The sequence below is a fragment of the Papio anubis genome, chromosome 12, assembly GCF_008728515.1.
Source record: "Papio anubis isolate 15944 chromosome 12, Panubis1.0, whole genome shotgun sequence".
In the NCBI taxonomy this organism is placed as follows: Eukaryota; Metazoa; Chordata; class Mammalia; order Primates; family Cercopithecidae; genus Papio; species Papio anubis.
The window spans coordinates 114,589,423-114,605,191 of NC_044987.1; the positions used below are offsets into that span (position 1 = coordinate 114,589,423).

General features: G+C 49.2%; 1 protein-coding gene across 1 annotated transcript; it reads left to right on the plus strand.

Annotated features, from left to right (window-relative positions):
• The first annotated feature begins 9,465 nt into the window (after window positions 1–9,465).
• SPDYC (speedy/RINGO cell cycle regulator family member C) lies at window positions 9,466–13,662 on the plus strand. The gene is made up of 8 exons (XM_031653972.1): window positions 9,466–9,502; window positions 10,507–10,579; window positions 11,619–11,791; window positions 12,210–12,268; window positions 12,532–12,617; window positions 12,720–12,891; window positions 12,971–13,301; window positions 13,471–13,662. Exons 1-8 carry the CDS (start codon window positions 9,466–9,468, stop codon window positions 13,503–13,505), a joined length of 966 nt encoding a protein of 321 aa, XP_031509832.1. The 3' UTR covers window positions 13,506–13,662.
• Window positions 13,663–15,769: the final 2,107 nt, after the last annotated feature.

Sequence of the window (15,769 nt, forward strand, 5' to 3'; positions counted from 1 at the left end):
TCCTGGGTTCAAGAGATTCTCCTGCCTCAGCCTCCCAAGAAGCGGGTATTACAGTCACCTGCCACCACATCCAGTTGATTTTTGTTTTTTTGGTAGAGATGGGATTTCGTCACGTTGGCCAGGCTCAAATGCCTGACCTCAAGTGCCCACCTCAGCCTCCGAAAATGCTGGAATTACCAGCATGAGCCACCACACCTGGCCTCCGATTTTAAACATACTACAAAACTACAATAATTAAGACTATGTGCTATTGGCATAATAGACAAATAGATGAATAGAATAGAATTGACAGTCCAGAAATAAAACTATACATTTCTGGTTAACTGATTTTCTGTAAGGGTGCCAAGACTTTTTAGTGGGAAAAGAATAGTAGAACAACTGGATATCCACAGGCAAAAGAATGAAGTTAGCCACCTACCTCACACTATGCAAAAAACACAACCGAACCAATCTCAAAATAGATCATAGGCCTGAAATATAAGAACTAAAACTATGCAACTCTTAGAATAATCTATTTATTTGTTTACTTATTTCCTCTTGTCACTTTTGAACATATTTATAACGGCTGCTGTGAAGGCATTGTGTGCTAAGTCCAATATCTGGGACTGTTCAAAAGCAACGTCTATGGCTGCTTTTTCTTTTCCTGTGGATGGACCAGACTTTCCTTGTTGCTTGCATGTCATAATTTCTGTTGAAAAAATGTACTTTTAGGCCGAGTGCAGTGGCACATGCCTGTAATTCCAGCACTTTGGGAGGCCAAGGCAGGCAGATCACCTGAGGTCAGGAGTTCGAGACCAGCCTGGCCAACATGGTGAAACCCCGTCTCTAGTAAAAATACAAAAAAATTAGCCGGGCGTGGTGGCACATGCCCGTAATCCCAGCTACTCGGGAGGCTGAGGCAGAAGAATCGCTTGAACCTGGGAGGTGGAGGTTGCAGTGAGCCAGGATGGTGCCATTGCACTCCAGCCTGGGCAACAGAATGAGACCCCCTCTCAATCAATCAATCAATCAATCAATAAAATGTACTTTTATCCAGTTTCATCCACATTGCTGAGAATGACAGAATTTTGTTCCTTTTATGGCTGAACACTGTGTGTATATACCACATTTTCTTTACCCATTTATCCACTGATAGGCACTTAGACTGATCCAATATTTTGGCTATTGTGAATAGTACTGCAATAAACATAGGAGTGCATTTAAAAATATATACTTATATGAACCTAATGTTTTTATTACAATGTACTTTTTTGTTTGTTTGTTTTTTGAGACAGAGTCCGTCTGTCGCCCAGGCTGGAGTGCTGTGGCATGATCTTGGCTCACTGCAACCTCTGCCTCCCGGGGTCAAGGGATTCTCCTGCCTCAGCCTCCCAAGTAACTGGGATTACAGGCGTGTACCACTACACTCAGCTAATTTTAGTAGAGACAGGGTTTCACATATTGCCCAGGCTGGTCTCAAACTCCTGACCTTAGGTGATCTGCCTTCCTTGGCCTCTCAAAGTGCTGGGATTACAGGCGTGAGCCACTGTGCCTGGCCAAAATGTACATTTTAGATAATACATTGTAGGATGCCAGTCCTCTCTTAGGAGTCAATGTTGTTACTATTTGGTTGGCCATTTCTTTTTTTGTTTAGTGACTTGGCTGAATTAACTTTGTGAAGTGTATTTTCCTTGCAGTGTTTAGCCTAGAATGTCTGTTTTCTGATTTTTTTTTTTCTTTTAAAAAAATCTAGCTACTGGGCCTGGTGGCTCGTGCTTGTAATCCCAGCACTTTCGGGGTTGAAGCAGGAGGATAGCTTAAGCCCAAGAGTTCAAGGTAGCAGAGAGCTATAATCATGTCATTGCACTCCAGCCTGGGTGACACAGCAATACCCTGTGTCAAAAAAAAAAAAAAAAAAAATATATATATATATATACACACACACACACACACACACACACATACACACACACACATATTTTAGCTTGGCTCTCTAGGGGTCACCCCTGGTCAGCATAAATCACTTATGGTCAAAGTGACCATAAACCACTTATTGGTCAAAGTTCGTGCTTAAGTTTCAGATTTTCCTCTTTACTAGTAGGTATGTGTGTGGCCTGCAGACTGGCTACTGCACTTCAGTGAGTTTATGTTTTTGTCTATGTTCAGTCAGGGAATATGCTTCCCCATTTGCTGTATGTGCCTTTAGGATAATTTACAGATTTGAAATGATTGAGTTCTTAAAATAAATCTTTCAGGCTGGGCACGGTGGCTCACACCTGTGATCCCAGCACTTTGGGAGGCCGAGGCGGGTGGATCACGAGGTCAGGAGTTCGAGACCAGCCTGGCCAGTATGGTGAAATGCTGTCTCTACTAAAAATACAAAAAATTAGCCGGGCATGGTAGTGCGCACCTGTAGTCCCAGCTACTCAGGAGGCTGAGGCAGGAGGATTGTTTAAACCTGGCAGGCAGAGGTTGTAGTGAGCAGAGATCACACCACTGCATTTCAGCCTGGGCAACAGAGTGAGACTCCGTCTCAAAAGTAAATAAATAAATAAATTTTTCTAGTTAAATGGTTGTTTTGTTGGGGAATGGATCTGCTGAGCTCCTTACACCACTATTCTGGGAATTGGTATTAAAATTATTTTAAATGTCTTGTTCCTATGGTTCCCTCCCCTTTGTCATGTATTTGTTATATTTGTCTTTCTCCTTTTTTCCCCCCGAAACAAGGTAACTAGTGGTTTGTCTTTTTTTTTTTTTTTTTTTTTTTTTTTTTTTGAGACAGATTCTTGCTCTGTTGCCCAGGCTGGAGTGCAGTGTCCCAAACATGGCTCACTGCAGCCTCTGCCTCTGAGGCTCAAGCGATCCAGCATGCCCAGCTAGGTTTTTTGGGGTGTGTGTGTGTGTGTGTGTTTTGTTTCATAGAGACAGGGTCTCTCTATGTTGCCTAGGCTGGTCTTGAACTTCTGGGTTCAAGCAACTCTCCCACCTTGGCATCTCAAAGTGCTGGGATTGCAGGTGTGAGCCACTGTGCCAGGCTGTGTTTGTCTTTGTTAATAATGTCTCATTTTCACTGGGTATGGTGGCTCTCATGCCTAAAGTCAGTACTTTGGGAGGCTGAGGCAGATGGATCACGAGGTCAAGACATCGAGACCATCCTGACCTACATGGTGAAACCCCATCTCTACTAAAAATACAAAAAAAGTAGCTGGGTGTGGTGGCGCCCACCTGTAGTCCCAGCTACTCAGGAGGCTGAGGCAGGAGGATTGCTTGAATCCTGGAGGCAGATGTTGCAGTAAGCCGAGATTACACCACTGCACTCCAGCCTGGCGACAGACAGACTCTGTCTCAAAAAAAAATAATAATAATGATGTCTCATTTTATTACACTGTGCTCAGAGAATATTTGTATATTTCTACTTTTTTTAATGTACTGATGATTTCTTTGTGACCTAAGATATGATCATTTTTTTGTAAATATTTTGTTTCTTTGGAAACATGGTTGTTTTTTTTCCAGAGCAATTTTTCTTAGTTGATGTGTGTTGAATTTTGTTTTCAGATTTTTTTAAATATCAGCTCTGTACGGATCTATTCATCTTCTTTCTATTCGTTTTTGTGGTATTGGATGGTTTACAAGATACCTAGCTCAATAGCACACTGTAAGGTCAATATAGCAAAGTTCAGATGATTTAGAAGCTTTTTATTTGTTTGTTTTGGTGTGGGGGTGGGTAGGGTTTTGTGTTCTCCCATTGCGTGGTTCGCTTTTGTCTTGTAGGACACTCAATTTCTCCCTTCTGCATTTTCCCACTTCACTTAATGCCCACGGATGCTTCTGGCCCGTTTTAGCACCCGCCCCCGACCTTTTTTAAAACCGCTCCCGCGGAATCAATGGACTTTAACAACCTCCCCTCCTATCGCACACACTTGTGAGCCCCTTCCCTGAGGTCTGAGCTCTGACTTCCCAGGACGTCTTCTTGGTATTTTCAGATTTTAGAATGTCGCCGTCTTTCTGATGGTGGCTCTCGACCAACCCCAGCCCGGCCACTCCTGTCTCCCCTCCTTCCCCAACTTTTCTTGGCACAAAGCCTCGTGCCTGGGAGAGGCGGCAGCGCACGATGGCGTGCGGGGATTTTGTCGCTTTCTTTTTATTTACAGTTATCTTGAAGTTTGGACCTTCTCTGCTTTCAAGTTATGCTGACACTGTGGTTTTGGCAGCGTTTTATTTTTTCTTTCTTGTTGCCTGGAGCTGTGTGGGGAGCAAAAGTTGGCGGATGGGGACCCAGGCAGCCCCTTGGGCCTCAGGACCGCGAAGTACCCCGGGCTCACTTGTGACTTTTTAAGATGGAGTTCAGTTCGTCAGCTTGTCTTATTTTCTAACACACGCATTTGAGGTCATAAATTCCTCTCTAAGAATTACTAGTTGTGTCCTCCATCTTTCTTTTTCTTCTTTTTTTTTTTTTTTTTTTTTTTTTTGAGACGGAGTTATGCTCTGTTACCCAGGCTGGGGCAGTGGCGCGACCTCGGCTCACTGCAACCTCCCCCTTCCGGGTTCACGCCATTCTCCTACCTCAGCTGCCTGAGTAGTTGGGACTACAGGCGCACACCACCACACCCGGCTTTTTGTATTTTTAGTTAGAAACGGGGTTTCACTATGTCGGCCAGACTGGTCGCGAACTCCTGACCTTGTGATCCACCTGCCTCGGCCTCCCAAAGCACTGGGATTACAAGCGTGAGCCACCTCGCCCGGCTGCATTTGATTAATTTTTAGGAAGATGTTCTGTGCGTGCTTTTCTGCCTTTGTTGGGTGCAGTGCTACCTTATTTGTCCACTAGGTCAAGTTTGTTCATCATATTCTTCCTATCTTTTACTGCTTTGCTAACTTTTTTGCCTTGCATGTGCCATCAGATCTACAGTTACATTTGTGATTTGTTTTTCTGTGTGGTTCTGTTGATTTTACACACACACACACACGGTTTGTTGCTTATTGACTTTATTTTTAGGAGTAAACAAATTACTATATATATATTTTTTTCTTTACCTGGATTCTGGTTAGGTAATTATATACATTTTTTTTTCTTCCTTCCCTCCCACCCTTCTTTCTTTCTTCTCCTTCCTTTTTCCTTTTATTTTTCTTTTCCTTCCTATTTCTTTTCCTTTATTTTCCCTCCCCTTCTTCCCCTTCTCTTCTTTCCGACAGGGTCTCCCTATGTTGCCCAGGCCAGCACTACGGGTGCACACCACCACATCCAGCTATATATTTTTAAAATCACTTTCGTAAACTCTCTTTCTTTCTAGTTATGCTTTTTGCCCAGAGTGGTTTTTTTTTTTTTTTTTTGAGACAGGGTCTCACTCTGTCACCCAGCAGGCTGGAGTGCAGTGGTGCAATCTCGGCTCACTGCCACCTCTGCCTTCCAGACTCAAGCGATTCTCCTGCCACAGCCTCCAAAGTAGCTGGGATTACAGGCATTCACCACTACCACCCACCTAATTTTTGTATTTTTAGTAGAAATGGGATTTCACCATGTTGGCCAGGCTGGTCTTGAACTCCTGATCTCAAATGATCTACCTGCCTTGGCCTCCCAAAGTGCTGGGATTACAGGCATAAGCCACTGCGCCTGGCCTAAAGTTGTTTTTTTTTTTTTGATTTTTGTTTTTTTGTTTTTTTGAGACAGAGTCTCAATCTGTCGTCCAGGCTGGAGTGCAGTGGCGTGATCTCCACTCACTGCAAGCTCCACCTCCCGGGTTCACACCATTCTCCTGCCTCAGCCTCCGGAGTAGCTGGTACTACAGGCACCCGCCGCCACACCCAGCTAATTTTTTTTGTATTTTAGTAGAGACGGGGTTTCACCGTGTTAGCCAGGATGGTCTCGATCTCCTGACCTCGTGATCCGCCCGTCTCGGCCTCCGAAAATGCTGGGATTACAGGCGTGAGCCACCGCGCCCAGCCCTAAAGTTGTTTTAATATACTAGTGTAGTTATCCCAGCTTTCTTTTTCTTTTCTTTCTTTTTTTTTAATTTTTTTTGAGAAGGAGTCTGGCTCTGTCGCCGGGGCTGGAGTGCAATGGCCGGATCTCAGCTCACTGCAAGCTCCGCCTTCGGGTTTGTATTCTCTGCCTCAGCCTCGAGTAGCTGGGACTACAGGCGCCCGCCACCTGCCTGGCTAGTTTTTTGTATTTTTAGTAGAGATGGGGTTTTCACACGTGTTAGCCAGGATAGTCTCGATCTCCTGACCTGCATTGATCCAGCCGATCTCGGCCTCCCAAAGTGCTGGGATTACAGGCTTTTGAGGCCAGTCTTGCTCTATCACAGGCTGGAGTGCAGTGGCGGATCTCAGCTCACTGCAAGCTCCGCCTCCCGGGTTCATTCTCTGCCTCAGCCTCGAGTAGCTGGGACTACAGAAGCCCACAGCAGCTCCGGCTAATTTTTGTATTTTTGGTAGAGGCGAGGGGTTTCACCGTGGTCACCGATCTCCTGACTTCTTAGTGATCCGCCCGCCTCTCGGCCTCCCAAAGTGCTGGGATTACAGGCGTGAGCCACCTTGACCTGGGATTACAGGCTTGAGCCACCGCGCCCGGCCCAGCTTTCTTTTAGTAATTGCATATTATTTTTCTATCTTTATATTTTCAAATTTTTAATTAATTAATTAATTAATTTATGTTTTAGAGACAGGGTCTTGCTGTGTCACTCAGGCTGGTTAGAGTGGCAAGATAATAGCTCACTGCAACCTTGAACTCCTGGGCTCAAGTGATCCTCCCACCTCAGCCTCTTGAGTAGTTAGGACTGCAGGCACGTGCCACCACACCAGGCTAGTTTATTTTTTGTAGAGATGGGGCCTTGATGTATTGCCCAGGTTAGTCTCCAACTCCTGAACTCAAATGATCCTCCTGTCTTGGCCTCCAAAAAGTGCTGAGATTATAGGTGTGAGCCAATGGACCTGGCCATATATATATATTTTTGAGCTGGCAGTATGTTATTCTGTTTTATGTGTATCCTTTTATATCCTTTTATGTGTATCCTTTATAGCATGCAATGTTAACGTGTGATTTTATAAATTATATATACATTTACATGAATATAAATTTTATAAATAGTATATTAGTTAGCATAGAATAAATTTTGCTGTGATAATTGTAACAGGCAGAATAATAGACTCCCAAAGATGGCTACATTCCATTTCCCAGACCTGAGAATATGTTATCTCACATGGCAAAAAAGACTTTGCAGATGTGATTAAGTTAAGGATCTTTTTTGAGACCAAGGCTTGCTCTGTCGCCCAGGCTGGAGTGCAATGGCATGATCTCAGCTCACTGCAACCTCCACACCCTAGGCTCAAGCAATTCTCCTGTCTCAGCCTCGCGAGTAGCTAGGATTACAGGCATGTGCCACCTTGCCCTGCTAATTTTTGTATTTTTAGTAGAGGAGGGGTTTTGCCATGTTGACCAGGCGGGTCTTGAACTCCTGACCTCAGGAGATCTGCCCGCCTTAGCCTCCCACAGTGCTGGGATTACAGGGGTGAGCCACCTCTCCCAGCCAAGTTAAGAATATTGAGATGGGGAGATTATCTGGGCAGATTGAAGGCGCCAATGAATCATGTGATTCTTTTTTTTTTTTTTTGAGGCAGTCTCGGCTCTGTCGCCAGGCTGGAGTGCAGTGGCCAGATCTCAAGCTCACTGCAAGCTCACCTCCCGGATCCTTCTCCTGCCTCATCCCCTCCTGAGTAGCTGGGACTGGCCGCCACCTCGCCCGGCTAGTTTTGTATTTTTTAGTAGAGACAGGGTTTCACGTGTTAGCCAGGATGGTCTCGATCTCCTGACCCTGTGATCAGCCCGTCTCGGCCTCTAAAGTGCTGGGATTACAGGCTTGAGCCACGGCGCCCGGCTCATGTGATTCTTAAAGGTGAAAGAGAGGCACAGGCGCGGTGGCTCACTGTTGTAATCCCAGCACTCCTGGGAGGCCAAGGCGGGTGGATCCGCGAGGTCGGAGTTGGAGACCAGTCTGGCCAATATGGAGAAACCCGTCTCTAAAAATATAAAAATTGGCTGGGGTGGTGGCCTGCCTGTAGTCAGCCCTGCTGAGGAGCTGGTGAGAATCACTTGAGCCGGAGGCGGAGGCTACAGTGAGCTGAGGCTGGCCTGCAGCAGAGAACAGATTTTGTCTCAAAAAAAAAAAAAAAAAAAAAAAAAAGAAAGAGAGGCAGAAGAGGGGTCAGAGTCAGAAAGATTTGAAGACACCAAGTTATTGTCTTTGAAGAGGGAAAAAGGAAGTCACACTGGGAATGCAGGCAGCCTCTGGAAGTTGGAAAAGGCAACGAAATGGGTCCTAGAACTCCCAGAGCGAGGAATCCTGCTGCCACCTGGATTTGGGCCTAGTGATACCCATTTTGGACTTCTGACCTCTAGAACAGTAAAGTAATAAATAAGTGTTGTTTTAATCCACTAACTTTATGATCATTTGGTAGAGCAACAAATAGAGATCCAGTACAATAATAACCCCTCAGTCTCAGTGGTTTTCAAATACAAAAGTTTGTTTCTTGCCCATATTACGTGCCCTTCACAGTTTGGCTTTGGCTCTGTCCCATGTCTTCTGTGTCCCAGAACCCTGGCAAGAGAGGCTGCCCCTACCAGGGGGACACCAGGCTCAGGGCAGATGGAAAAGCACAATGGCAGAACCACATTGGGGCTTTGAAAGCATCAGAGAGGTGCTTTGATGCTCTGCTTCATGTCTTCTGTATCCCAGAGCCCTCTCTTGTCAGGGTTCTGGGATACAGAAGACATGGAGCAGAGTGAAAGCCAAACTGTGGGCTGAGCGCCGTGGCTCATGTCTGTAATCCCACCACTTTCTGAGGCCGAGGCGGGCAGATTACTTGAGGTCAGGAGTTTGAGATCAACCTGGCCAACATGGTGAAACGCTGTCTCTACTAAAAATATAAAAATCAGCCAGGTGTGGTGGTGCTCACCTGTAATTCCAGCTACTCAGGAGGCTGAGGTGGGAAGATCACTTGAACCCGGGAGGCGGAGGTTGCAATGAGCTGAGATCATGCCACTGCGCTCCAGCCTGGGTGTCAGAGCAAGACTCTGTCTCAAAAACAAAACAAAACAAAAAAATAGCCAGGCGTAGTGGCACATGCCTGTAGTCCCAGCTACTCAGGAGGCTGAGGCAGGAGAATTGCCGAACCCTGGGCGAGGAAGTTGCAAGGCCAGGATTGTGCCGCTGCACTCTGGCCTGGGCAACGGAGTGAGACTCTGTCTCAAAAAAAAAAAAAAAAAAAAAAAAATTAAAAACAGATATTCTCCCCAGTGTAGGAGATCAGTGTCAGATCTCCAAGGGTGGCACTGAAGGAAATGAGCCTGGACACCCTCCCAAGGTTAAAGTGACTAGTCCACTCCCAGGCTTCTTTTAGGTACCCCTTCCTGATCTCTAACCTTAATTATGGGGGGGGGAGAGGAGAATAGTTGAAAACACAGCTGGTCTAGGAGATTCATTCCGTTTCATGGAACACCTCTGTGCAGGCTGTGTCAGGAACAGCCGTAGACCACACAGTCAGGCTACCCAGCGTGTGGGCCCAGCAGCCAGGCTGGAACTCTATCTCCACTTACCTGCTGAGTGGCTGGCAGGAAGTTACTCAGCCTCTCGGTGAGCAACCCAAACTCTGTGTGTTAGTTGTTTGTTCATTGATAAAATTAGGCTTCTCATCATTCTCATCAACTTCACGCGCTTGCTGTGAGGAACACATGAGCTGATGCCATCACAGCCTCCTCAGTAGGCAGCAGTAGGTGTTTAGGGAGCTGGCTATGGAGGCTGCCCCGCTCACTGCTTCCTTTCTAGGGGAGGCCAACTTCACATGCGTGCACACACACAAACAGGGTGGCCTGATGCAGACCAGCTGGTCTAGAAAGGCCTTCACGGCCTCAGGGAGCCTGGGAGGCGGCTTGGGGGAGACCATGAAACGCAGATAGACCAGAGACCCAGAGATCAGAGAGACCAAAGGACCCAGAGATCCAGAGACATCCAGACACCAGAGGCAACAAGAAAGTGAGAGGCTCAGAGGCCCATTGAGACCCAGGCAGCTTGTTCTGTGTTACGAGGGGAAAAATAAAATAAAAAACAAAAGAAACAAAAGAGAGACCCAGGGAGCCTCACTGAAACCTAGAGACTCAGGGAGGCCAATAGATTCAGGGACACCCATAGAGAGCCAGAGACCCTGCCGCAGCAAGGCACAATCAGTGAATCAAAACTCGCTCACCAGGCCCTCGCAGTCCAGGCCTCATTTCCCGGCTCAGCACCTTGGCGCTGCGTTTATCAAGAGGGGAACAGGGATCCTAGCTCCCTGCCCGTCCTATGGGGTCTCAGGCCCTGGGGTCCAGCTGGCCTGCCTTCACATCTCTTATAGTTGATGAAGCTTTGGAGAGGCTTTCACCCTGGGGAGCCACAGCTGGGCGCCGACTGGGCTCACAGGCGGAGAGGCAGGCGGTGAAGGCCAAGCCCCGCCCCCCAGGAAGGCCCTGATTGGTGGACGGGCTGCTCTGGGCAGGGCCGCCCTCAGGCTATATAAACCCGCTCGCTGTCTACACGGGCGTTCTGCTCTGGGCAATTCCTGAGCTCGGGTAAGGCTCTCTGGAGGAGGAGGCTGGGCTGCTTGTGCGCGCCGAGGTGGAGATTGGCCCCGGGGTGGTCGACCGCCCGTTCTCCTCAGCCCCGTGGTTGGCGTCACTCTCTCGGGGATGAGGGTGGGTTTAGGACAGGAGCTTGAAATGTTTGAAGTGGCCCCATCAGCTTGCTCTAAATTCAGGTATTTCTCTAATTTCGTTCATCCCTGAGGGCCTCAGTTTCCCCTCGGTGCAAGGGATCAGTGGCCCTTTCAACTCTGCTTTGGTGAGGGGTCGGGGGTGGTTGTGAGTTGGGGCCTGGAGGAGCAGTTAAGCTCTGGGTTTTTTTTTCTTTTTTTGCCAGGCGCAGTGGCTCACGCCTGCAATCCCAGCACTTTGGGAGGTCAGGAGTGTGAGACCAGCCTGGCCAACACGGTGAAACCCCGTCTCTACCAAAAAATACAAAAAATTAGCCGGGCGTGGTGGCGCATGCCTGTAATTCCAGCTACTTGGGAGGCTGAGGCTGGAGAATCACTTGAACCCGGGAGGCGGAGGTTGCAGTGAGCCGAGATCGCGCCACTGCACTCCAGCCTTGGCGACAGAGAGACTCTGTCTCAAAACACACAAACAAACAAAAGAAACCCGAAAAACCTCTTGGGGTTTTGGAGACCAAAGACTTCACTTTTAACTGGCTGTGAGGTTTTCAGTTTCCTCGTTTAAAAATGGGTCGAGTTAATCTTACCTCCTTACCAGAATGGAATAAGATAAGGCCCTTAAGCACAGCTCCAGGCACTTAGGAAGCCCTCAGCCGTGCTTGTTGCTGCTGTTACTCTGGCCTGTCCTGGGGTGCCAGGAGGAGGGCGGGGGTGCCGCAGCCCATAGCAACTCTTTGCTTCTTTTCTGACCTCCCCGCTCCTCTTGCATCCCAACTGCCTTCTATTCTGAGCCCCCAAGTCTCTGCACCCACCCCTCCGCCGTCCTGGCCCCTGTCACCACCCTCTTGATTTGTGGGCGTCATGGGGGTACATGCTAAGTCCTGAGCCTCCTTTCTCTACAGGTCAACCTGCCCCATCTCCATCTCTTATGAGATGAGTGACTCCCAAGACCCCACCACTTCCCCTGTAGTTACCACCCAGGTAGAGCTGGGGGGCTGCAGCCGGCAAGGTGGGGGCAATGGGTTCCTCCGTTTTCGCCAGCATCAGGAGGTCCAGGCCTTCCTCAGCCTTCTGGGTGAGTTTGGAGGGCTGGCGCGGGAGGGACTGTGAGGCCAAGTGTGAAAGCAGACGTGAAGTGTGAGGTCTCACCTTCCTGTACAGACATCTGAGGCCTCTGACCCTCACCCTCTCAAGGTAACCCAGCTTAGGCAGGTAGGAGGAGAGTCCTCTCAGAAACTGGGTTCAGGGCCAGGCGCTATGACTCATACCTATAATCCCAACACTTTGGGAGGCTGAGATGGGAGGATTACTTGAGACCAAGAGTTCAAGACCAGCCTGGTCAACATAGTGAGACCTCATCTCTATTTACATTAAGAAAGAGAGAGAGAAAGAAGAGAGAGAGGGTTCAGTGGCGGCTTGGGCTTTGGAGCTTCTGATGCCACTCTTCTCCATGGAGGCGGTGGTAACCTGCGTCCTGTCTTCTTTACCCTCAGAGGACAGTTTTGTCCAGGAATTCCTCTCCAAAGACCCCTGCTTCCAGATTTCAGATAAGGTGAGAGAGCACAGGCTGGGGGTCTCTTGAGGTTCAGGTTGAGTTGGTGGGAATTGAGTGCCGCTGCTTTATTGGGTGCCCTGGTCTGGTAGGGAGAGCCACTCCCCTTCCACCCTTACCAGTTCATCTTTGCATACCCCTTCCCACCATTTTACTGACTTTCTTTCCCTGCAGCACAACCTCCTTGGGTGCAAATGAACCTGGGTGCAAGCCCCTCCTCCTCAGAGGATAACTAATCCCCCGACCCTGATCTGTCTCTGCAGTATCTCCTGGCCATGGTGCTGGTCTACTTCCAGCGCGCCCACCTGAAGCTCAGCGAGTACACCCACAGCAGCCTGTTCTTGGCCCTGTGAGTGGCGGGGGCAGGCAGTGGAGGCATTTGCTGGAGGTGTCGGATGGGACGGGGCAGATGTGTGGCCTCTGCTCCCTGACCCTGTGCCTCTGTGGCTAGGTACCTTGCAAACGACATGGAGGAGGACCTGGAGGGGCCCAAATGTGAGATTTTTCCATGGGCCTTGGGAAAAGATTGGTGTTTACGAGTGGGGAAATTCCTGCACCAGAGGGATAAGCTTTGGGCACGGATGGGTTTCCGGGCTGTTGTGAGCCGCCAGTGCTGTGAGGAGGTGAGGTTGTGGAGGCAGCCTGGGGTGTGGGGAAGGCTGGGGTTCCCACCCCATTTACTGTCCACTCTGCTCCTCCCAGGTCATGGCAAAGGAGCCATTCCACTGGGCTTGGACTCGGGACCGGCGCCCCCACCATGGTGGGGCTCAGAGGGTCTGTCCACAGGTCCCTGTTCACCTTCCCCGGGGTCCTGGCCTCTCGCCGCCCCACTGTTCCCCCTGTGGCTTGCCCCAGCACTGCAGCCGCCACCAGCTTAAACCTGTGTCATCCAAGTACCCTTCTCTGACCTCGGAGTGTCATCGTCCTCCTTCCCAAAATTATCTCTCAAGGGTCAAAAACGCCTGGGGTGGGGACTTTCTCATTGTCTTGCCCCCGCAGATGGAACTGGAACCAGGCACCTACTCCCTCCGCGGTGAGTGCAGGATGGGACAGCAGCTGCAGGGCTGGTGTGGGAGCTTGGGAGGCAGGAGTGAGGACCAACAGTATGAAAGGGAGTGCTGTGGGCCTGGAATCGACGTGCTGCCCTTCCTGTGTGAGCTTGGCAGGTTTCCTCTCTGAGCCTCACTCTTTCCTCTCCGCAGTCTTCCCAAAGCCTCCGGCACGCCCTGGGCACTGAAGCCCTGCAGGGTGAAGAACAGCACGCCTGCTGGCCCGCTGACTGACACACCACTGGCTGTGCCCCCACCCCTGCCCCTTCCTCCCAGCCCGCAGCTTGTGCCCACTCTGGTCCTGGTCCCCTCTAATAAATTCATGTCCACAGGACACCAACTGTGCTTAGGTCCTGGCCTGGTTCCTTGACCCAGGGTTGGGGTAGGGAGGAGGTGTCTACCAGGGTTATACCATGTGAGCACAGGCTGTGTAACAGCTTGGCCCCTTCCCATTGGTGGCCAGTTATTCTGAGCCTCAGTTTCCTCTCTGTGCTGTCCATGCCTATGGATGATGAGATCTGCACAGTCTAGATGGGATTAAGTGAGATGAGGTATCTGCAGCCCTTAGAAGAGGGCCAGGGAGCCGAGCCTGGTGGCTCACACCTGTAATCCCAGCACTTTGGGAGGCTGAGCTGGGTGGATCACTTGAGGTCAGGAGTTCAAAACCAGCCTGGCCAACATGGTGAAATCCCTTCTCTACTAAAAATACAGAAATTAGCGAGGCATGGTGGTGGGTGCCTGTAGTCCCAGCTACTCGGGACACCAAGGTGGAAGAATTGCTTGAACTGGGGAGGCAGAGGTTACAGCAAGTTGAGATCACGCCACTGAGCTCCAGTCTGGTGACAGAGTGAGGCTCTGTCTCAAAAAAAAAAAAAAAAAAGGAAAAAGGGGGGGTTGGGGCCAGGAACATATTGGGAAACAAAATTTGAATGGAAAACAGCTCTTTATTTAGTCTAGAAATGCCTTCAGGGCCAGGTTTACTTAGGAATAAGACTTGATCACTTCCTTGAGCTGCAATCAAATATAATATTGTAATTATAATAACCCCCTCTCCCCCAAGAGACATGGGGACTCAAAAGGGTTAATTTCTTTCTTTTTTTGTTTTTTTGAGACTGAGTCTCGCTCTGTCGTCCAGGCTGGAGTGCAGTGGCGGGATCTCGGCTTGCTGTAACCTCTGCCTCCCGGGTTCAAGTGATTCTCCTGCCTCAGCCTCCTGAGTAGCTGGGATTATAGGTGACCACCACTGTACCTGGCTAATTTTTTTGTATTTTTAGTAGAGATGGGGTTTCACCATGTTGGCCAGGCTGGTCTCGAACTCCTGACCTCATGATCCGCCCACCTCGGCCTCCCAAAGTGCTGGGATTACAGGCGTGAGCCACCGTGCACAGCCCAAAAAGGATTAATTTCTATTTTTTTTTTTTTTTTTTTTTTTTTTTGAGAGGGAGTCTCACACTGTCGCCCAGGCTGGAGTGCAGTGTCGGATCCTCGTGCTCACTGCAGTTCGCCGGGCCTCCCAGGTTTACCATCTCCTGCCTCAGCTCTCCTATAGCTGGGACTACAGGCCTCGCCACCTCACCCAGCTATTTTTTTTTTTTTTTTTTTTTGTATTTTTAGTAGAGACGGGTTTCCTGTGTTAGCCAGGATGGTCTCATCTCCTGACCTCGATCCGGCCTGCCTCGGCCTCCCAAAGTGCTGGGATTACAGGTTTGAGCCACCGCCACTCGCCGGGTTAATTTCTAATGGAGGAGATAGGAAGGCTTCCCAGAGGAGATGGCAATTGGACTGCACCTGGATATTCATGGAAGGACAGTCCATGATTATGGCTTGGTCTTTGGAGCCAGCTTTTAAATCTGGGACTCCAGGTCTCTGCTAGCTTGGCATGTTATTTAATCTCCCTGTGCCCTCATTGACTCATCTGTAAAATGGGTTATTCTGAGATGTGAATGGGTTAATCCCATGGAAGGGTTTAGAACAATGTCTGGCATGAACAAGTGTGAACGCTGGGTGTTCCAGTGGAGGAAACTGCCTAGAGAAAGGCTGGTGAGGAGGGTGTTTAGGGGGTGAAGATGGAGAAGGGTAGCAGAGAATAGACAGAGTTAAGAAAGCCTGGACAGGGACACATTAGAAGCCAACACAAGGACTAAAAAGCTTTTTTTGAGACGAGTCTCGCTGTGTCTCCCCAGGCTGGAGTGCAGTGGCCTGATCTCGGCTCACTGCAAGCTCCCGCCTCCCGGTTCACGCTTATTCTCCCTCGGCCAGCCTCCCCAAGTAGCTGAGACTACAGGCGCCCTCAGCCACCACGCCTCGGGCTAGTTTTGTATTTTAGTAGAGACGGGTTTCACCCATGTTAGCCAGGATAGTCTCGGATCTCCTGACCTTCGGGTGATCCAATCTGCCCGGCCTCCCAAAGTGCTGGGATTACAGGCTTGAGCCACCGCGCCCGGCCTTAAAA